Raw genomic sequence first — 23,545 nt, forward strand, 5'->3', positions numbered from 1 at the left:
TCTGCCTCACTGAAGTTTAATTCATATGCAAGTCTAGACATCATCCTCATGATGTATTCATCTTTTTCAAAAACAAAGATTCAATAACAATCCAAACTCTTAGGGTTGAAAGGACTGCTAAAGTTGGGCCAAGAGCCTGAAGGCAGGACTTCGAGGTCAACTTATTGCTTACTCCAGCTCACCATACTGCTTTCCCCAAGATAAAGAGACAAAAGAGATATTCAAGAAATATTTATTGACTGAGACAGAGACAGACAGCAACAGAGAGGGATTTTGGGAAGAAGCTGCTTCATAAAGGGTCTGAGGGGGCCTCTGAGACCACCTTCCTTCAAGTACAGCTGAAGCCAAGGACCTTTGAATCCCCAGGAGTCTTATAGGAAAAGACTGCACTCTACCATCCTTAGGTGGTGGCCCAGGGAGACCAGGTCCAAAGGGAGAGAAACTAGTATTCCTTACTTCCCAATGATGGGTGGGGGAAGTCAAATTGTCCTAAGGACTTGGATGGGTAGAGCCAAAGAGAAGCCTCGTTGCTAAATGGAAGGATTCAAACACAGCACCAAACTCTGAGTCAGAAGACCTGGATTAGGATCTCAGTAAAGAGGTGGAAACTTATTAGTTAGGTGCCCAAAGATAGTCATTTCATATCTGAACCCATTTCATCTGAAAAATGGAGATAATGCAAGGTGTCCCAAAAATCTTCATTTGCTTCTAAAGTACAATAGCTTAAAACCACAGTAAGACTTTTGGGACACTTTGTACTTGTACCTGACTGGACTACTGAGGAAAGCATTTTGCAAGTCTTTGAAGCACTAGATAAAGGTTTGGCATTAATACTATCTGGACTGAATTTCACCATTCCTTTTTCCATCTGAAAAAAGGCAGAGGAAGGGGATTGGGAAGGTGGCCAAAATACCTCTGCTGTTCTCTATTAGTGCCACATGCTCCTGGAGCCCCACCTCGGATTTCCCAAGTCCATAATGAATTACCCTTTTTAATGCTTTTTTAAGCCTGAACCACATGACTACATGTGTAATTATAATTTGGTATATATACTTAGATGGGCAAGTAACTATTTCTCAAACTTTGGTTTCCCTGTGGACAAAAAGGTGACAGGAATTGAATTTAAGGTTCCTTAGAATTCTAAGGTTCTCTGAACTGTTATTCATCCTGTAGTTAGGATTTTGAAATCTATCAATCAGTTCTTCACTGTCCTGGTAAGTTGTAGTTTCTTAACCTTCGTATGAGCTCCTTTCTCCATGCTGGGCTGGGCATAAAGATTAGGGTGCACCCAGAAGAGACTTGCTGATAGATATACCTCCAATACAGAGCCCTGGAGGTGAGGATTGCCCTATGAAGCATCCAATAGGAATGGGGTCTTTGATGAAAAGGCTCAGCCCCATCTCTTGCCTTCCCCAACCCCTAGGCAGTCAAATAGCCTGGGAGACAGATCAACTTCTGAATGGTTAGCACTTTGGGATCCCATCCTCTTAAGGGCTCTAAAAAGAAAAAGGAAGGGGTTGGGGGGAGTCGGAGGAGGAGGAGGAGGAAAGACACATGATTGGCAGCACCTACCTAGAGGGTAGGAGAAGTGATACTAGGGAAGGGGAAAGATTAGTAGGGTGGGGTAGAGAACAGGCCACTGGTCCCCTTTGCATAGCCAGGACAGGGAACTAGACATATAAGGCGTCTGGTGAGGGAGAGTATGGGAGGTATCACAGTTCCAAACTGGGGGCTAGGGCACATTGGGGAAAGACACCTCCACTATCCTCCCAAACTGCTGCCCAAGGAATAGATTTAAGGTCATCTCAGACCGAACTTCCTATGCTGCGTCTGTATCCCTGTGTTTAAGTGTGTGCCCGAGCACAGCCCCACTGAGAGTATGGCCTGTCTGTGTTCCTGAGAGTCTGACCTTCTCAATCTCACAGACTCAGGCTACCCTCAGTGTGGACAGGGAAAGGGGTGTCAATGGGCCAGGGGAGGTCAATGTCCCTGGCTGGAGAGGTAGGTGGTGAGCTCCAGACACAGTGCCCGGGCATAGACCCGGAGAGTGTAGAACAGTGTGAGGAAGTCCTGGGTGCTGAAGAATGTATCGGCCAGTGCAAAGCCCAAGGTGGAAGGGATGAAGCCCCGGCCGTACTCCACCATCCACGTGCCAGCCCCCCAATGCACCGCTGTGGCCTCCCCGGGCCCGTGAACAATGGTGTCTCCTGGAGGTGAAGAGCACAGGAAAGTGAAGGGGAGAGGGAAGACAGAAAGGTGGGAGGGGAAGTCATAACCACTGCTCCTCCCCTGATGGTACCAGTCCCATCCTAGCTGCCCGAGCCTTTTCCTCCTAATTATCTCCAACCCAAAGCAGACTGCCTTCTCCAGCAATCCCTGCTGATCCCGCTGGCCCTCACACACCTGGGTAGTAAACTTCACTCTTGGTTGTCCCTTCCCTCCACTGGCGGAATGTTCCAGAGATGACTGTGTCTGAGATTTCAGCCCAATACCGACCTGAAGTGAGAGGTGGAAGATCAGCTGGATGTGCATTTGCCTGGCACAGGGAAGGGAGGAGATGAAGGGAGGTAGGGAGGTAACAGCCCCCCACCCCCTGGAAACAACGGATCTGGGCAGACAGAGGCAGGATCCACCATTCCTCCTGCCCTCCCAGCTTAACTATGGCAGCAACTCCTGATGGCTTGTGGCCTCCCTCCCCTAGCCCTCTGTGTCCAGCCCCTCCTCCCCTAACCAAGGTCCAAACTGACCAGAGTGGCCCCCAGTGTCGATGGCTGTGCCGAAGAGCAGCACGTACTCGGAGAGTGAGGCGTGCAAGAGGCACATGGAGCCCATCCACCCGCCGGCATTCACAAACACCCACTGGAGGTCCTCATCTGCCAGGATGTGGCCGGGGTGCAGCCGCCGGAGCTCCACGATGAGGCGAGAGAAAGCCAGCTCGTGGTCGAGGCCTACGGTGGGAGGGGAATAAGCAAGAGGGTTAAGGGTCTCATTAGCCCCTCTCCCAAATGTCAGAGCTCCCAGCCCAGAATCTAACTTGTCCTGATGGGGGGGGGGGGTGGGGGGCCTCAGTGGGGAGGCCAGGAAGGGACCCAGTCACTCCTTATATCCAACTCCAAATACCCTTTATCTTCTGGTGTGCCTGCACACACACCCAGACACACCCACACACCCCCCCCCCACACAGAGACACACACAGCCAGACATCCACATCCACACACACATCCACAGACACACACACACACATCCAGACATCCACATCCACACAGACACACACACACACATCCAGACATCCACATCCACACACACAGACACCCCACACACACACACACCCAGACACACACAGCCAGACATCCACAGACACACACACACAGACACACATCCACACACCCAGACACACACCCAGACACCCCCCCACCCCCCCCCCACACAGACACACATATCCAGACATCCACATCCACACACACCCAGACACAACAAACACACAACACACACATACAGACACATAGACACACCACACACACACACCCTATAGACTCCAAGTATTTTTAAATGTAAAGAATAAAACAAGAAGGATTACAAAGAAAGCCAATTATATTTAAAGCTAATTATTAAACTGTAAAAAAAACAGAAACCAACAAGTTCAAGGTCCCAGTGTAAAGAAGCTCTTATTACTGGCCCCTTTATATAACCCTAAAAGCTAGGTGGTAAAGTAGATAAGAGGATCAGGAAAATTCCAAATCTTGCCTCAGATACTCAATAGCAACATGATCCTGGCCAAGTTATTCCACATCTGCCTGCCTCGGGTTCCTCATTTGTGCCTCACAAATGTCACTCCTCTGGCAATAGCGTCAGAAAATACTGGACTATAGGTCCCAACTTTCTCATTTTACAAATTAGTTAAATGAAGTGCCCTGGGATTCGAACTCAGCTCTTCCTTCTCTCAATCCTGTGCTATCTAGTTGTCAAAAGACCTGGCTTCTGCAGTTCTAGCATCCCTGGGTGACCTTGGGCGAATCACTGCGTCTCAAGGCCTCAGTTTACTGGATCTGTAAGGCTGGCATGGCCTAATGGTCCCTCGGGTCTTCTCCACCCTCTGAATCCTGACCTGCTAGAATGCTGACTCCCGACCTCCCCCACAACACCAAGAAGCCAAAGGGGCACAAACTCCTCCCCCAAACGGGGCACCGTGGGGTGAGGCGGGGGATGGGAAGGGACCTGACCTCGCAGGACAGGCACGGCTCCCTTTTCCAGCCCACGCCTCCCTGAGCGGTGCACAAGCCCCAGGTGCAGTGGGGGCTGCTCCTTTGCGATCCTCACGTTAGCACCCGTGCCCCTGGGAGGGGACGTCTTGGCGGGGGCCGCGTGGTGCCCTCACTCCGCAAGCACCCTCCGGGCTCTTTCCCACCCGCCCCAGTCCGGGTGCAGGGCGCCCTCTCCGGGCACCCCGCCTCGCGTCCCCGCCCGCACTTACCGGCGTACTGGCGCGCCAGCTGCGCGATCTCCTCGCGCTGGAAGACGAAGCGCTTGGAGTCCAGCCAGATGCGGATGCCCTGCACCAGCACCGCCGCGACGGCCAGCACCGCGGCCACTCGCAGGGCACGCGAACTCCTCGTCCACTGCATCCCGGCGGTTCCGGGACGGGGGAATGTGAGAGCTCCGGGAGAAGGCGGGGAGCTTGGGGGAGGAAACCGCTTAGGGCAGCGCGAGTCGGGGGCCGGGCTAGGATAGGCTAAGCACCGCGCACGCGCGCGCGCACGCGGGAAGCCGCGGGACCTCGGGATAAGGGGTGGGGGCAGGGTGGGAAAGGCAACCACGCCGGGTCACCGCAGCGCGCACCGCCTCCACCTGCCCGGGAGCCCAGCCAACGTCAGCCCGCTCACACTACGGCCGTTGTCTCACGCTAAGGTACGTCCGCTTTTCACCAATTGGTCGAGGGCGGATCCTCAAGGCCCCGCCTCCTCGGATTGGCCCATTCGAGACGGGGGAGGGACGGGAGCTAAATGGCTGGGAACCTAGAGCGAGGGGCGTGTACGACGCTCGGAGGCGGAGACATAACAGAAACTGTGGGCGTCCGTTTGTCCTGTCTGATCTATACTTGAACCCCCGTCTGTTCTGCTTTATTGCAGTCTTCCGCTCCTTGGTCCTACGTCCATTCACAGTCTGCAGTCTGGAAGCTCCCCCACTTTGGCCTTGTCCACTGAAGTTCGGAGGAAGTCCCGCCACGTCACTGATCCCTATTATCTGCTCTCATTTGTGCGCAGCAAAACTCATTCTTTGAGCCATTCTTTATCCCGCTCCCGAGAGGGGCTGTTTCCTCCGTTCCCAGCAGGGGACACGGCAAAGGGGATCAGCCACACTGCACCCTCCCCGCGCTGCCAGTGACTCTCCTGAGGTCTATGAAAGTTTCAGTGTGGTTTTTATGGCAATAATGTGAGCTGTTCGGAGAAGAGAAACTAAGTATCCAGGGAGCAGGAGGCAGTCAATAAGGGAAGGATATTAAGGTAGCTCATTGACCTTTTCCGCAGAGTTTGCACCTTTTCCCTCACACTGCATGCAGTTTTTCATAAAGCTCAGGGAAGGAAAGTAACCAGAAAGGTGCTATCAGGCCGTGAGAAAAAGAAATTCACAATGTTTTGGGGCATCCAAGGAAATTCTGGAGTCAGAGCAGTTCCCAGATACGCTGGATGTCATGAAGGATTCTGTCAGAGATACACGGAAAATTGTGGAGAACTTGGACAGGAAAATTTGGAGGTCTAAGCCTAGATTGTTCCAAGCATAGATGTTTATGGAATAAGGAGCAAAAGGAAGGAAATTTTTCTCTCTTTTTTAAAAATAGCTTTTTATTTACAAGATATGTGCATGGGTAATTTTTCATCATTGACAATTACAAAACCTTTTGTTCAAACTTTCCCCCTCCTTCCCCACTCCCTCCCCCAGATGGCAGATTGACCAATACTTGTTACATATGTTAAAGTATAAATTACATACAATATATGTATACATGTCCATATGGTTATTTTGCTGCACAAAAAGAATCGGACTTTGAAACAGTGTACAATTAGGAAATAAAAAATGCAGGCGGACAAAAATAGAGGGATTGGGAATTCTATGTAATGGTTCATAGTCATCTCCCAGAAAATGAGTTCTTTCTCTGGGTGTAACTAGTTCAGTTCATTACTGCTCTACTGGAACTGATTTGGTTCTTGTCATTGTTGGAGAGGGCCACTTCTGTCAGAATTGATCATCAGGGACAGCTAGGTGGCGCAGCGGATAGAGCACCAGCCTTGAATTCAGGGGGACCCGAGTTCAAATCTGATCTCAGACACTTAACACTTCCTAGCTGTGTGACCCTGGGCAAGTCACTTAAGCCCAGCCTCAGAAAAAAAAAAGAATCGATCATCATATAGTATTGTTGTTGAAGTATACAACGACCTACTGGTCCTGCTCATTTCACTCTGCATCAGTTCATGTAAGTCTCTCCAGGCCTTTCTGAAATCATCCTGTTGGTCATTTCTTACATGACAATAATATTCCATAACATTCATATACCACAATTTATTTAGCCATTCTCCAATTCATGGGCATCCCTGTAGTTTCCAGTTTCTGGCCACCACAAAGAGGGCTGCCACAAACATTCTTGCACATACGGGTCCCTTTCCTTTCTTTAAGATCTCTTTGGGACACAAGTCCAGTAGTAGCACTGCTGGGTCAAAGGGTATGCACTGTTTGATAATTTTTTGAGCATATTTCCAAATCGCTCTCCAGAATGGCTGGATATATTCACAATTCCACCAACAATGCATCAGTGTCCCTGTTTTCCCACATCCCCTCCAACATTCTGCATTATCTTTCCCTGTCATTGTAGCCAATCTGACAGATGTGTAGTGGTATCTCAGAGTTGTCTTAATTTCTCTGATTAATAATGACTTGGAGCATCTAGGAAGGAAAATTTTCAAAGACGGCTCAGGGAGAAGATGCCAGGCAGATAGATGGGCCATTACTAAGGAATAGACAACTTTTTGGACAAAGAAAGACTAGGCTTAAAAAACAAACAAGTTTTTAAGGTTACAGCAGTACTTATTTAATAGCTAAAGCTTTGTTAGCCCTGGATTCATTTATAAAGCAGTCTCACAAGTTCTCCCCCTCCCCCGCACCCGTAGTATTTTGTTTCTCTAAATACACATAAAAATAGTTTTCAGCATTCGTTTTTGTAAAACTTTGTGTTCAAAATTTTCTCCCTCACTTCTTCACCTTCCCTCTCTCAAGACAGCACCCAATCTGATATAGGTTAAAAATATGCCATCCTTTTAAACATATTACCATAAGGGACATTTTTTTCTTGCTATTTTCATTACCATCTGGTCCCTGTTTGATCCTGGAATTCTGTTGGTTCCAGATTTAGCCCTGAATGGAAATTTAGGAGATATTTGCATAACTGATTATCCCAAATATCCAACTTAAATCTGAATAACATGGAATTACAATCATTTGGAATCCAAGTTACTTTTCTCTTTTTTTCCCTTAGTCCCCCCAAATTTGTTCTTTGCTCTCTCGACAGATAGTCTCACCTCCTGCTTTACTGAGAAAATAGAAGCTATCTGTAATGATCTTCCTCTTTTCTTTTATCCCATACCTGGAAACCCCACTAAATCCTCATCTGCTTTTTGCCTGTTTCCAAAGAAAAGGAAGCCCTCCTTCTTGCTCAGGCCAGCCTCCTTTGATCTCTGATCTCTGTGCCCTCGGTGTAATATTTCCCCATCTTCTCTAGGCTTCAATTATTCGTTGGCCATCATCCCCTCTCAAAGGAATTTCTCTCTCTTTCCAATTTCTTCCTCTGTACTAGTTCCTTCTCTACTGCCTACGATCATTCTCAGATTTAATCCATCCTTAAAAAAAAAAATACAACTCATTTGTTTTTGCCATCTTTCTTAAAGCTTTCCATCCTATATCTTTCCTTCCTCTAACTGCAGAATTACTAGAAAGAATTCTGTGTCTCTTTCCTCTCACTACAGAATTCCTAGAAAGAATTCTTTGTTCTGGTCTCCACTTTCTAATCTCTTAATCTGTTTTCCAACTTCATCAGCCTATTGAGACTCAGGTAAACCAATCATTCTCTGAGGTAACTAATAATTCTTTAACTGCTAAATCCAATGGTTTTTTCTCAGTTCTCACTCTCAGGGTCTTCTCTATACTACTGATCTACCCTCATCCTCCCATCCTTCATCCCCCCTTTCTGGACACTCTGTCCTCCTTTTGGCTTCTATGATTGTTCTCTCCATGTTCTCCTCCTACCTCTTTGACCAGTCCTCATCTTCTTGGCTCAACATCCATTCATGTTTTGCTGTTTTAGCATGGAGTATTCTCTGGGACTCTGCTCTGGATCCTCTTCTCTTTTTTTCTCTATTCTTTTTTTTCTTGGAGTTTTCATATAGTAAGCTTTTGCTAGAATCATCTCTTTGCAGATGACTTCCAAATCTATTAATTTAGACCTAATCTCTTTCCTGAATTTCAGTCATTCATTATCAGATGCTTATTAAATATCTTCTCTGGTTATTCAGTAGGCAACTCAAACTGAACATTTCCAAAATGAAATTCATAATCTTTCCCCCTTAAACCTTCAATCTTCCCTATTTATGGTGAAGATATTACTATCCTTTCAGTTACACTGTGGGTATTGATAGCAGATCATTTTAAGGTCTTTTCAAAATTTGAGAGTCTATAATTCATTTGTGCTTTGAAGACAAGCAGTCTATACTTTAGTAGTGAAGGCAATGATTCTCAGGAGGAGATGAAATGGGAAGTAGAGAATTCTACAGGGGACAGAAATGAGCGAGAGGCAAATTAGCAGTTATTTCTCTTGATCCTGGGATACAGTAAGAACAATGTTGGGGATAAAAGTCCCTGGAGAGCTCTAGAGGAAGAAAGAAGAGGAGCATGCTCCTCTGAATTTGGGTATTCTGTTGGTCCACCCTACTTACAGTTCTCATAATTTGTGAGGGACTGGTTTGTTCTTGTGTTCTCTTGAAACATATGAAGAAGCAATTCTGTTTTCTGAGATAATGGGGAAAATTTGAATTAGATGTTCTTTCATAAAACTCTATGTACCCTCTCTTCTTTTGGAAGTAGGTAAGATACTAGTTGGCTATACCTGAATGGTTGAAGCATCAAACTACTACCCTTGATAATGAAGAGAGAACTTGGCCTTGTCAAGCAGAACAATGACCTGGTTTCCATTCATTTGGGAGGTGAATCCTAAATTGGTGGAGAATAATTTGGGGCCATTTTCTTTGGAGTCCATATGAGAAATAGACATTTTGAGACTAGACAGACTAATAACTAAAATTAGATCCAGAGACTAGATAAAGTTCAACAAAATGTCCAAAGTTTAGGTGCCATTAAAAACAAAACCTGAGATTTTTGTGTATTTCTAATTTCTTTACTTAGGTATCATATTTCTGAATTAGTATAGTCTTTCCTTTGTAGGTTTAGCATCACCTCTTCCAAATGTATCCAACAAAGGACTGTGCTGTACTAGGCATTAGGGATATATATACAAAATAGAGCTAGCTCTTGATCTCAAGGAGTGGAATTATACTTTACTAATTTTTCAGTCAGGAATCCAATGTGTCAGAAGAAGGAGGAAAGGTAATTTAGAGATCATAGAGTTAGATAGAGCCAGAAGGAACCTTAGAAGTCATCTATCAAAGGATATGAACAGACAATTCTCAGAGGAAGAAATTGAAACTATATCCACTCACATGAAAGAGTGTTCCAAATCACTACTGATCAGAGAAATGCAAATTAAGACCACTCTGAGATACCACTACACACCTGTCAGATTGGCTAAGATGACAGGAACAAATAATGACAAATGTTGGAGGGGATGTGGGGAAACTGGGACACTAATACATTGCTGGTGGAGTTGTGAAAGAATTCAGCCATTCTGGAGAGCAATCTGGAATTATGCCCAAAAAGTTATCAAACTGTGCATACCCTTTGACCCAGCAGCGCTACTACTGGGATTATATCCCAAAGAAATACTAAAGAGCGGAAAGAGACATATATGTGCCAAAATGTTTGTGGCAGATCTTTTTGTTGTAGCTAGAAACTGGAGGATGAATGGATGTCCATCAGTTGGAGAATGGTTGGGTAAATTGTGGTATATGAAGGTTATGGAATATTATTGCTCGGTAAGAAATGACCAGCAGGAGGAATATAGAGAGGCCTGGAGAGACTTAAATCAACTGATGCTGAGTGAAATGAGCAGAACCAGAAGATCACTGTACACTTCAACAACAATACTGTATGAGGATGTATTCTGATGGAAGTGGAAATCTTCAACATAAAGAAGATCCAACTCACTTCCAGTTGATCAATGATGGACAGAGGTAGCTGCACCCAGAGAAGAAACACTGGGAGGGGAATGAAAATTGTTAGCACTAATATCTGTCTGCCCAGGTTGCATGTACCTTCGGATTCTAATGTTTATTGTGCAACAAGAAAATGATATTCGCACACATGTATTGTACCTAGACTATATTGTAACACATGTAAAATGTATGGTATTGCCTGTCGTCGGGGGGAGGGAATAGAGGGAGGGGGGGTAAATTGGAAAAATGAATACAAGGGATAATATTATAAAATATATATATATATAAAATAAAAAAAAAATAAAAAAAAACTAAATTTATAAATAATAAAAAAGATAAATAAATAAAATGAAGAAACAGGAAAAAAAAAAAAAAAAAAAAAAAAAAAGAAGTCATCTAGTCATCACCCCCTTCCCATTTTACAGATGAGGAAAATAGGGCCCAGAGAAATTAAGCATCTTCATCTAAAGGTGCAACAGATATGTGGTTTGTGGCAAAAATCCAAAAATGCCAGATATAAGCAGCAATTTCTAGGCCCCTTGAGAAAGAGTATTCTCTAGACTGAGATCCAGGGGATTACACAGAAAGCTAGTGGGCGACCAAAGAGAGCAATTCAGACATGGAATTCATCTAGAAGGCTAGGCAAGAAGTCAGAACTGAGTTAGAGAACCAAAGTTTAAAAACTGAGAACAAGTTTAGAAAGGCACTAGAAAGGTCAGTGGGTGAGAACTTGTTTTATGCTGGGAGGTTCTCCAAGTTACAAATGGCCAGTACTGCACACATAGGGTTATTCAGCCTGCAAACTCCTCTCAGTGGTTTTGATTCAGATAAGAGAGAAGTCCTGACCTGGATCTGATCTCACAGCTGTCCCAAGCAGGCATTATGTGGTATCTTAAGTAATCCATGCCATGGAACTAACTGATCAAAGTGAACATTTGTAAATAGTGCTTCTGTTCTCTTTTCTTCCCAGAAACAGACAGGGGCTTTGTATCTAAAAATACTCATCCCTCTGAACTTCCATAGGCAAAACCTCCCAGATTCCCTTTCTTAGGTCCATGGGACACTTTGTGGATGCCTCAGGCAACCCATGGAAGCCAACAGCAATGTAAAAATATCCCCGATCAGCTTTTATGCTGCCTTGATCCTAGGTTATCCATCAAGGGAGTGCAATTTCTGAGTTGCCCACCAGGTGATGCTATGTGCAAGCCCCCAGTCAGGCCCTCCTGAAGGGCTCTCCCAGGTGCAAAAAAGAACTTCCCACAGCAGGGGGCCCTAAGCAGCTAGGCAAGTTAAAATCTACCCTTGACTGAATTGAGAATTTGGGCTAAGGGATGAAGTAAAATACTGATTAAAAACATTTTTCAAAGAATAGAAAATCAATAATTATATTCACCTCACATCTAGAATCTCTGCTTTTAATGATCTCCATTGTCACGGAGTATAGGCAATCAATGTATGATAGCCACATGGTTTATTTGTCATGATCAAAATTTAGGAAAAACTGTAGAGCACCCCTAAAATCCCCATCGTCTCCAATCATCCCACATTCCTGTTCACCCTCTAGGTGTTTAGGATGCTTAAAGAAGGAAGGTGTGGGAGTGTGTGTGTGTGTGGGGGGTAACTGAAGTGGGAGTCAGGGGTCTCAGACTCTATCCAGCTCAGCAGTCAGACAGGGGTCAAAGTAGCTAGCTGGTGGTCCTCTCAGCCATTTAAGTCTTTGTTCTTGGGGCCTGATCAGGATCTCTGCAGAACTGGCTTCAAGGTGTCTCATTTACTGGCAGATGAAGTCTTAGCTTGTGGCCACCCTTATAGAACTGTCCTCAAACTCTAAAGTCAGCTACTAAACTACATGATGAAGAGGAAGATGTTTCCAGGGCAAAACAGAAAAAAAAGAAGCATCTAATTCAGTACTCACATCTAAAGATCTTGCCCCTTTTCTGACTGTTCATCTTTCTGTCTGTCTCCGTACAAACTCCTGAGACTCAGTGGGGGGGAAGAGGGGAGAGCATAGTATCATCAGAAATGCTCCCTCAGTCCTCTGTCCACCTGTTATCTACTCTGTCTTTGGGTAACCTTATCAGTTCCTATGGATTTAACTAGCAACTCTATATAAACACATACATAGCTATGTATGCATGCCTGTATGTGTGTATATATGTATATGTATATATGTGACAGGGAATCTGATGAGGGAAACTGAGGCTGGAGACCCTAAAAAAAATTAACTTTCCAAGTTATCCTGATCCAGAAGTCAGCCCAACCCCACCTCTGTTAAGTACCACTAATTTACCTTTCTATAGAGTTCAGCGGACACTACCCAAGTTTTCCATAGAGCTGAACTAAAGCTAAGTACCCCTACTTAACTTTCAATAGAACTGAATTCATGTTAAGTACCTCCACTTAAGCTCTATACAATTTGAACTATCACTAATCAAACTTTCTATAGCCTTATTGAAGCCTATCCCTCTTCCAAAACTCACTATTTCTATTGGAGGTGCAACTAGCATTCCTTGTTCCCAGGCTTATACAATCAGCATTATCCTCAAGTCCTCAGTTGCAGTAGCCAAATCTTATTTCTGCCTCTGCAACGACTCTTCTACTCATACAGCCACCTCCTTAGCTCATCACCTCTCCCTTACATTCTTACAACAGCTGCCTAATTATTCTTCCTGTCTCAAATCCCTTCTCATTTTAGGCCTTCCTACATGCTGCTGCCAAAGCAATTTTCCGTACCTGATAAGTGTATCACTAATCTACTCCTTAACTCCAGTGGTTTCTTAATGCCTTTAGGATAAAATAAAAACTCCTCTGTTTAGCTTTTAAAGCCCTTCACAACCTAGCCTCAACTTATCTTTCTAATTTTATTGGACATTACTTTTCCTCCCATATGCTTCAATCCAACCTACTGGCCTTCTCTCTGTTCTTCACACATTAGAATTAATTTCCCATCTCTATGCCTTTGCACTGTTTTGGCTCACATGCCTGGAAGGAACTGACTCCTTACTTAATCTTCAAAATGTCCTTTCTTTCTTTGAGACACATCTCAATCATCGTGTTCTGCACAAACTGTCTGGATCCCCCCAACTATGATTATCCTCCTCAAACTTGTAAATATCTTATAATTAACTGTTTTTCACATAGATATATTTAACTTCATATTATGTGTTTCTCTTATATATAGTATTCTATATATATTTGTACATGTTCTTGTCTCCCCATTAGCCTGTAAGATCTTTGAATGTAGAGAGTGATTCACTCTTTGTTCTTGTATCTTTAGCATCTCTGAAAATGTCTAATATTATAGTAGTGTTGAGGTATGGGAATAAGGGGGAGCAATCCCCTCTGCTGGGAAATGCAAGTCCAAATGCCCAATATCTGTGGCAAAAAAGTTTTATTTTTCACTAAGAAAGAATTCTCTTAGTGAACAAATCCTTAATGAGGAGATTTGTAAAGAGTTTGATAATAGGCCTCTGTTTTATGGCCAAATCTTGGCCTGGGGGCTGGGGGCAGTTTGAGGTGATTATCAGACCCAGATCTCTAATTGAACAAGTTACTAGGAGTGGTCCTGGACTAATTATCAGCTGAATAGAGGGTGTAGCTGGTCCCACCCAGATAATGGAAAGAAACCACTTATCTTGATTCCCTGAGGTGGGTCTCTCCCAGGAGAGTTTCTCAGAGTTTGTTTTTTTTTTTTCCATTGCTCCCCAAAAGCCAAGGGGGACACAGTTTACATCATTTCCCCCACTCAAGCAGTTCCCTCAAATGCATTTGGGGTAAAGGGGGTGAGGGTTTCTTCTGTAACTACTTCAAGCTGGCAAGGGTCGTACAGATGTCCTTAAGTTCACTGGGGGTTTGTGCCAGGAGGGGAAATATGAGATCTGAAGACAGCAGCAGCAGCATCTAAAGGGTGTTGTGTGTCCCCATTAGTCGTCCCATGATCTCCAGGCTGAAGGAGCAGTTGAAAATTCACAGCTTGAAGCCTAGAGGAAACAAATCTCATGAGCAGGGGCCAAATATGAGTAAAAAAATAATAATTAGGAGAGGAGTTAGTAGAGGGGTTAGTAGAGACCATAGCCGGAAACCCCGCCTAGAGGAAGACTGGGGGAGAGAGTGTAAAGAGTTTCTCATGAATGTCTTGCCAGCCAGCCTTTTCTAAGATTCTCTCAGTGCAAAGCTCAACTTCGCTTTGTTAATATACATACAGCAAGAGGTGCTGATCAGAGCACAAACACTTCCGCTTGAGGCAAGATAATCTAAGGCCATTCATTATTCTTAGTGAAAAATAAAACTTCCTTTTTGTTACAGATTTCAGGATTCATGAATTCTTTTGCATTTGGACTTGGGTCACCAAGCAGAGGGGATCTGTCCCCCTTATTCCCACACCTCAACAGTAGGTGCTTAACAAAGTACTTGTAGATTGATTGATTGGTTGATGGATTAAACTTTTATCCAATCTTGTAGTAAATAGTAATTTTTAAAAAGTTAAAGACTCAGTTTAGGCACAGATTAAGCTCAGTTTAGAAAGAATGCTGGGCATTTTTTTCCAACTTCAAGGCCACATTTTAATAATTTTCAGATCTTCCTCTCATTTGGTGGTATTGAAAGGGGTATGCAGCTTCTAAGGGAAATATAGCAGTGATCCTCTCCTGATCTTAGAGTGCTATTGTTCTAACAATGTCTGACAATGATAGTAACATATTTCTTTCCCTAGACTTTAGGAAATATAGAAGTGATCCTGAGATCCCCTGACCTTAGAGTGCTATTGTTCTAACAATCGGTCTGTCAAAGATTCTAAAGTCTTCAGGCCTTAGAATAATCCTAAAAGAGATAGATAAACTGTTGGTAAGTCATAACTAAGTTCTGGAAATAATTGTGAATAGATCACTCCTCAGTTCTGCTTCTGGGTCATAAAATTAGCAAATCAGTGAAGAATCCAATCTCTTGGTCCTTTCTCGATAAATTTGTCTTCTTGCTGCTGCTTCTTTGCTAAATCCTTTTGGAACTTAGCCTGCTTCAATTGATATTACAATTATAATAAACTTTGCCCCTTAACTTGGAAATGGGTTCAAGCTTGCAAATTCTTTTGATACACCTCATGACACCAATCTGTGACCCCAGTCTCTTGGTGTCTCCTTTTGAACCTCAACAGTATGGAGTGTCTGACTCAGAAGAATCACAAACAAATCCCAGGGGAGGGATGGGACATTGCTCAGCTCTCTCATTGAGCAGGAGGTAGTAGTGGTTCATCACTGGGCTTTTGACTAAAACCTCTACAATGGAAACATGGACTTTGGTGGTCCCAACATGGTTTATTCCTGGAGAACTAGGTCTCTGTTCTTCATTAGTGGCTATATTGAGTCCTCTAGTGTCTATTGCTTCCCATGCTTTTTCCTTCTGAACTACCCATAAGCTTCCTTTAAAAGGATAAATGGCTCTGGGCTCACAATCTAAGGAGTGGTGTGTCTCAGATCACCAAAGCTAAGGAACTCTTACCAACCAGCTTCCAGCTATGGGCTTATGGCTTGGTTTATATTCATCAACACCTCAGTCCTTTTTATCCCATATTCATTTCCTGACCTGGCATTCTGATCTTTCATTGAATTGGCTGAGCAAATCCATTAGTCTGACTGGCTGGCTAGTAACAAAGTCCCCTGTCAAATGATCTTGAAATTCCCAGCTCTTTTCTTTCTTTCTTTCTATTTTTAATAATAGCTTTTTATTTTTTCAAAATACATGTAAAGATAGTTTTCAACATCTACCCTTGCAAAACCTTGTGTTCCAAAATTTTTTCCCTCCCTCCCTTCCTCCTTCCTCTTTCTCCTAGACAGTAAGTTATCCAATATAAGTTAAATATGTGCAATTCTTCTAAAATATTTGCACATTTATCATGCTGCACAAGAAAATTCAGATTAAAAGGGGAAAAATGAGAGGAAAAAAACAAGCAAACAAACATACAGCAACAATAACAAAGGTGAAAATACTGTGTTGTGATCCATATTCAGTCTCCATAGTCATCTCCCTGGATGCGGATGGCTCTCTCCATCACAAGTCTATTGGAACTGATGGGGGTTGAGATCCCTTTAAGATTCCTTTCTAATTGCCCAACCCATGGCTGACCTTGATTCACAAATCCTGGTCAAAGGCACCCTTTGAATATCTGGGCCCAGCCTCACTATCAGCTCAGCTTCCCCCAGCCCTCACCTGATCCAAGCTAACTGAAAAGCCCGCCAAGAACTTGAGGGGTACCGCCCATCATCTTCTAGGTATAAAAGAAACAAGCCGGAGCTCTCTCTTTGCAGGAGCCCTCCCAGCCAACACATAGTATCCTACCAACCATGTAAGGGTTCCTGCCCGCCCAGCAGCCACCTCTGGCCCTGGCATCTTTCATACTTCCAAATTCCTACAATAAACCTTTTATTTATCAATCTAGGTTTTCGGGCCTGTAAATTCATTTACAGGGGACACTGCGCCTCATGAAATTATTTTACTATCTATTGGCCGAGAAATGGGGTTCCCCCTTTCCTTTCCCTCATTAGAACTTCTCAAACCTTTCTTTACCATCTCCATAAAAACTGCCTTCTCTTTGCCCCCAAATGCCTCTTAGCTGTCGAAACTCATTTATGTACTGAAGCATGGATTTCTTTCCCTGTCTAACACTGAAACTACAGCTGTGGTTTCAACACGCCCTATGTGGGCAACCAGACACTGAATGTGGGTAACCAAACATTAAATGGAACTCTACCTCAAAATCCTGATGGTTCCCTGCCAACAGGGTGTAGTGAATACAGGATTGAATGGTGAATCAAGAAAACAGAAGTTCAAATTCTGCTAGCTGTGTGATTTTAAGAGAATCACTAAATCTATCTAATTTTTCTTCATCCTGTAAAATGAGCAAAGATAAAAATACCTGACTCACAAGATTGTTGTGAGGATTAAATCAGATAATGTACATAATGAATTTTGCAAACCTTAGAGCACTATATAAACAAGAGCTAACTATTCCCTTGGAACATCATATTTAGATTTGCTTTATTTAGATTTAGATTTAAATTTAGATTTAGAATTTTTTTTTTCCCCTGAGGCTGGGGTTAAGTTACTTGCCCAGAATCACACAGCTAGGAAATGCTAGGTGTCTGAGACCAGATTTGAACTTGGGTCCTCCCGAATTCAAGGCTGGTGCTCTATCCACTGCGCCACTTAGCTGCCCCCAGATTTAGAATTGAAGGGAAACTTGAGGGTGTTCTAGTTCAACTCTCCTGTTTTACAGACGAGGAAAACAGAGCCCAGATAATAAAAATGAATTGTTCAAAGTCACATAGGTCGTGAATGGCAGAGTCAGGATTTAGATCCTAGTCTCGTCTGATGCTAGATCTGGAGGTTTTTCCTCTGTGCTACAATATTACTTCCAAGCTATAGTCTTTTTCTTTCTATAAAGGCTGTAGGTTGTTGAGTGCATTCTCCCCCAGTTTCCTAAGAGAAGCCATTCAAGCCTAATCTCTTAGCTAGGTAGTACAGTGGATAAATCAATGGGCCTGGAATTAGGAAGATTCATCTTCTCTGAGTTCAAATCTGGCTTCAGACCCTTAGCTGTATAACTCTGGGCAAGTCATTTAATCCTACTTGCCTCAGTTTCCTCATCTGGAGCATGGAGAAAGAAATTGCAAACCATTCCAGTAACTCTGCCAAGAAAAGCCCACAAAGGGTCTGACACAATTGAAAATGGCTAAAAAACAACAAAAATCAAAAGCTGATCTAGTCTTGTACCCAAAAAAGGTTTTAAATTGTTTCCCATTGTCCTCAGAAAATGATCACTCTTATGATTACTGGCTCCTCCAAAGGCAAGTTGGTACTAAGTACGGTTTTCTATACCAGGTACTCTTGTTGAATTGAGATTTTCAGTTCTAGGGATATAAAGAAAGGTTAAAAACATAAAAGCAACAGATCCTGTTCTCAAAGGATTCATACCCTAACAGGTAGACAATGTGCAAACAACTATGTATATATGAAAAAGGGAAAGCACTAAGATTAAGAAGAACTGGGAAAAGTTTTTTGCAGAAGATGAGAAGTTAGCTGAGAATTGAAAGAAGCCAGGGATGCTAGGAAGCTGAGAAGAGAGAGCTTTCCAAACTTAAATTTACTTCCTCTGGCTAAGTACCAATCCATCTAACATGACAGAGAAAAGTGAAGCTATGCTTATAGGTTCTTTGATGTAGCTACTAGGTAAGGGGAATAGTTGATCAGAAGCTTTCTTGATCACCTCCCTTACACAAATGACCTCTACTGGCTTAGTGATTACCAGGCCTTAGGATGGGAACAAGTAACAAGGTATGATTCAGACAAGCAATTCTAGTCAAGATTTGATCTCCGCATTGCCATTTCCACTTATCCCTGCAATGACATAGGCCATATGGAGTTCTGATGATTTGAAGGACATCCAATGCAAATACTATTGCCATGCTACCTTGTGTCTTTTCATGCACAGTAACACACAGCTCTTTGCACAATGCACCCTCTGATTTATACCCTACCACCTTATCATGACTCTGCTTTTTCCATACCAAAGTAGGTCTCCTTCAGCATTACAAATAACCATATGCATGATTTCAGAAAGGCCTGGAGAGACTTACATGAACTGATACTAAGTGAAATGAGCAGGACCAGGAGATCATTATATACTTCAGCAATACTATATGATGATCAATTCTGATGGATGTGGCCATTTTCAACAATGAAATGAACCAAATCATTTCCAATAGAGCAGTAATGAACTGAACCAGTTATGCCCAGCGAAAGAACTCTGGGAGATGACTATGAACCACTACATAGAATTCCCATTACCCCTATTTTTGTCCGCCTTCATTTTTGATTTCCTTCACAGGCTAATTGTACACTATTTCAAATTCTGATTCTTTTGTACAGCAAAATAACTGTTTGGTCATGTATACATATATTGTACTTAATTTATACTTTTAACATAAGTATATGTATTGGTCAACATGCCATCTGGGGGAGGAGGTGGGGAGAAAGGAGGGGAAAAATTGGGACAAAAGGCTTGGCAATTGTCAATGTTGTAAAATTACCCATGCATATATCTTATAAATAAAAAGCTATTATAATAATAAAAAAAATTAAAAAAAAAAACAAATAATCATATGCCAGTGATCCTCATAGGTCCTCAGTCACCTCCCCCTCCATAGGTTCTCTAATAGTGAATGTTATGAAGGAATCTTTCCTTCATGCCTCTTTTTCTTTCTGCCCCATATCCTTACACATGGCATGAAATATCACAAATCATTGTCTTTTTATAGCATCCATATGCAAGGCATGACTTCTTCTCACTTAGCTGTTATCATCCATTTTTAGGCCTAGACATCTGTGTCCAATCAACCAAGCAGATTCAGCAACCAGCAAAGTTGGGAGGCTCTGTGCCTTGCCTTGGCATTCAATATTCAGTGAATATTATGAAAATGGCAAAAGAAGAATGTGGAGTTTGAGAGTAAGGTCAATCTCTAGTCTAAGTAGGTTCCTAAGTTCTTTTGATCTATTAGTATGATTCTTGTTTTATATTAGTTAAATATCCATAGAAAATCGTGATAGTCCATCTTTATGTCTATTCTTTTATCCACTTCACATTTTTCAGTATCAATAATTTATCTAAGTAGGTTGGCTTGGAACTGTTTTAACTGTGTCCCATATTTTCCTCTTCATTCTTAGTTTTTTTGTTTTTTGGGTGTTTTTTTCCTAATTTGGTGTTTAATTTTATCTTTACTATAATAAGCTGATGGTCTGAATATATGCAGACAGGTGATTCAGAAGTGACTCCCAGTTGTCAATTTCTATTTATGAAAGTAAAGTCAGTTTAATTTTGGTGGGTGGTATTCAACTATTCTAGAGTTTCTTACCTCTTTCCTTGGAGAAAGTGTTCATGACATGAGTATAGTCTGGGATTCAGCAGTTTCATCCTCAAAACTCTAAAGGGCTAAATTCAAAGGAATAGATTCAGTCCTTGGGACTGACTCCATAGGGCTAAGAGAATTAGAGGGATTAGGACAACAAGTGATTAATTGTGGGACTTGAATCTACCACACTGACTCTATCTTGTGATTTAATTCTGGAGCTAGCTTAGTTCTCTTTCTATTCAGTATACTGTCTTGTGAGAAAACTTTATTTAATTGTGGTAATTGGGAGGAAACCTTATTATATTGTTTGACTCTAGGCTTGTATGATTGGCAAATTGGAATACCTTTCCCTGCTACATAGACACCCTTAACTAAGGATCTAGGTTATGCTGACCAGAAACACAATCAGATCCAAAAATTGGTGCAATAAGTTTTCTCCTTGTGTATCTTAAGCAATCCATGAATTATCTGAAAACTGACCCTGTATTGAATTAGTTATTGTTTCTAAGTTCCTTTGGTTGTCTATAGACATTTGGAGGGTGTGAGACTTCTCTTTTTCTGAATTTGGGGAACTGTACCTGTTTACTCTCCCCCTCCCAAATGAGAAAGCCCCTAATCTTTCCTCTAATTAGATCAGATTACTGAATATTATATTGTTTTCTTTTACTTCATTGGCTTTATTTGATTGTCTTTAATGTTAAAAAGTCTGTCTCCTTTTGTATTTGGAGTCCAGACTTAAGCCAAAGAGATCTGGTCTGGATTTGTTGGCAATTGTCATGTATTGTTTAATAAGTCAAGATGCTTTTTTTCTTCAGTCATTTCATCTTTCATCCATCACAGAGTTAATTTCTCTTTTTACCTCCTTGACTCCATCCTGAAGTTTTACTCTGAGAAAAATCTCCAAAATAAAATTTAGGTTTGTTTGTATCCAAGTTTACTTCAAATGTGAATAACAGGGTCTTCAATTCTTATAAGGCACTCAGTTTATAATATGGGTAGAAGGTATAGAATAACTTTTATTTCCATTTCCCAGTAAAAGTATAAAACAGCACTCATAGGAGCACATGAACAAACACAAAAAAATATTCAAATAACTCATCAACTATGCCTAAGGAGGGAACTAAACTTGAAGCTGCTTCCAAAATCGTTGTCATTTCCTTGTGTCTTTCTCCAGAGTCCTACAAAATCTACTCAATGTAGTACCTTCCAGATGTATAGATTCTTCCCAGGAGATAAAGCTACATGGGGATGCTGAACAAGTGAACTTCTTCTTATGGAACCTGCATCTCCAAGTAAAGTATTGCCTTTGCTTTTTTCAAGGAGTGCACTATATAGGAAATATGTGTACTCTCCTCTTCTTTCTCTAAATAAACCACCTTGGTCACTATCTTCCCTCAGACCCTGATGGAGACAGTTCCAGACCCTGACCCCAAAAGCCTTGAGAACAGCCAGCATTGAGGTGAGAAAGCACTACGGAGAAAGGACCCATCTTCTTCATCACCACCAGCAACAACTGCTGACCAGCTACCACCAACTTCTAACCAACTGCTACTACATGGTAGACAAGCCGGCTTAGATGAACCACCTGGAGGAAGAAATAAGAGGCTGCAAATGTCAGGCAGGTCAAACCATCACCACCTTGGCCATCATTTCTCCTCAGACCTGATGGGGACAGACCAAGCTCCTAAACCCAAAAACCCTGGGAAGAGTGGCATTAAATAATGATATTTAAGAAGAGGCCATTATCATTTGCTTTACCACAATTTCCTAAGTAAGAGGTTTTTCCATCTTACTTGTGGCTAAACTCTTCTGTATATGTTGTCTTCCCCCGTCAGAATATGGATCCCTAGGGATTTCTCACCTTGGGCATAGATGACTCATGCTTCTTTTCTCAAGTTCTGTAGGCATTCTTTAGTCCTTCTTTGGTAGAGAAGTGGGAGTGACCTTCCCTTTTCTCACTTTACCTCCCCTCCTCAGCGTCCAGGAGAACAGTTCTGGTCCTGCATAGATATGGGAGGGCTCGGGAAGGTTTTGGGGGAGTCACTCACCCAGAACCAAGTCCATTTGTTGTTTAAGGGGGGGGCACAGGATTTTGCTTCAGAGGTATAAGTCTCAAGGAAGAAGAAGTAGCATCAGGATATTTCTGCCTGTCTGGAGAGGGTATGGAATTACTCTGGCAAGTATGCAGCAAACAGCTGCTACCCTATAATTTGACTGAAGAACTTCTCTTGCATAACCCATACTTTAGCAAAGTACTAATGTCATTTACCTCCACTTAATAGTATTTTATTTTTTCTAATTATATAGCAAATATAGTTTCAATATTTATTTTATAAGTTTTTGATTTCTATTTTTTCTCCCTCACTCCCTCCCCTCCCCTCTCTCCAAGATGTCAAACAATGTCATATAGATTATACATGTACAATCATACTAAATATATTTCCACATTAGTCATGTTGTAAAAGAAAAGTCAGAACAAAAGAGAGAAATCACTAGAAAGGGGAAAAAAAGTGAAAATAGTATGCTTCTATCTGCATTCAGACTCCATAGTTCTTTCTCTGAATATGGATAGAATTTTCTTTCATAAATCTTTTGGAATTGTCTCAGATTATTGTATTTCTGAGAAGAGCTAAGTCTATCAAAGTTGGACATCTCACAATCTTGCTGTTACTATGCACAATGTTCTTTTGGTTCTGCTCACTTCATTCAGCATCAGTTCATGTAAGTCTTTTCAAGGTTTTTTTGTTTATTTGTTTTTAAATTCACTGGCTCATCATTTCTTTTAGAACAATAATATTTCATTCCATTCATATACCACAATTTGTTCAGCCATTTCCTAATTGATGAATGTCCTCTTGATTTCCACTTCTTTGTTACCACAAAGAGCTGCTTATACACATTTTTGTACATGTGGATCTTTTTTTCCTTTTTTTTTTTTTTTTTTTTTTTTTTTTTAATGATCTCTATGGGATATAGACCTAGTAGTGGTATTGCTGGATTCAAAAGGTATGCAGTTTGACAGCCCTTTGGGAATTATTCCAAATTGCTCTCTAGAATGGTTGGATTAATTCCCTCTGCTCTGTCATCATGATCCAGTTCAGATTCTGATAGCGAAACACCAAAAACAGCAAATGTATGGCAGCTGGCAAATGTGCTGACAAACGAGAAGCAAGAAACAGCAGAAGGAACAGACAGTGAGACTTGAAAACCAGTTTCCCCTGTTCTTCGGTGCTCCTCCATTAACTTGCATTGTTACAGGGTACTTCTTCAGGAACA

The 23,545-nt window shown here is 42.3% G+C and overlaps 1 protein-coding gene and 1 long non-coding RNA gene across 3 annotated transcripts; one reads left to right on the plus strand and one right to left on the minus strand.

Annotated features, from left to right (window-relative positions):
- Positions 1-4,895, minus strand: SIGMAR1 (sigma non-opioid intracellular receptor 1). The gene is made up of 4 exons (XM_074280248.1): positions 4,472-4,895; positions 2,748-2,948; positions 2,404-2,496; positions 1-2,207 (listed from the first exon to the last, which is right to left on the minus strand). The coding sequence occupies exons 1-4, from the start codon at positions 4,620-4,622 to the stop codon at positions 1,981-1,983; spliced, it is 672 nt and encodes a 223-aa protein (XP_074136349.1). The 5' UTR covers positions 4,623-4,895; the 3' UTR covers positions 1-1,980.
- LOC141550049 (uncharacterized) lies at positions 4,792-23,176 on the plus strand. 2 transcript variants are annotated; one of them, XR_012484504.1, is made up of 4 exons: positions 4,792-4,905; positions 5,127-5,501; positions 21,444-21,561; positions 21,668-23,176. It is a non-coding gene; the product is annotated as an uncharacterized LOC141550049 (long non-coding RNA). The 2 variants fall into 2 exon arrangements; XR_012484505.1 differs by lacking the exon at positions 5,127-5,501 and having other exon boundaries at positions 4,806-4,905.
- Positions 23,177-23,545: the final 369 nt, after the last annotated feature.

The sequence above is a fragment of the Sminthopsis crassicaudata genome, chromosome 1 (assembly GCF_048593235.1).
Source record: "Sminthopsis crassicaudata isolate SCR6 chromosome 1, ASM4859323v1, whole genome shotgun sequence".
Taxonomy (NCBI): Eukaryota; Metazoa; Chordata; class Mammalia; order Dasyuromorphia; family Dasyuridae; genus Sminthopsis; species Sminthopsis crassicaudata.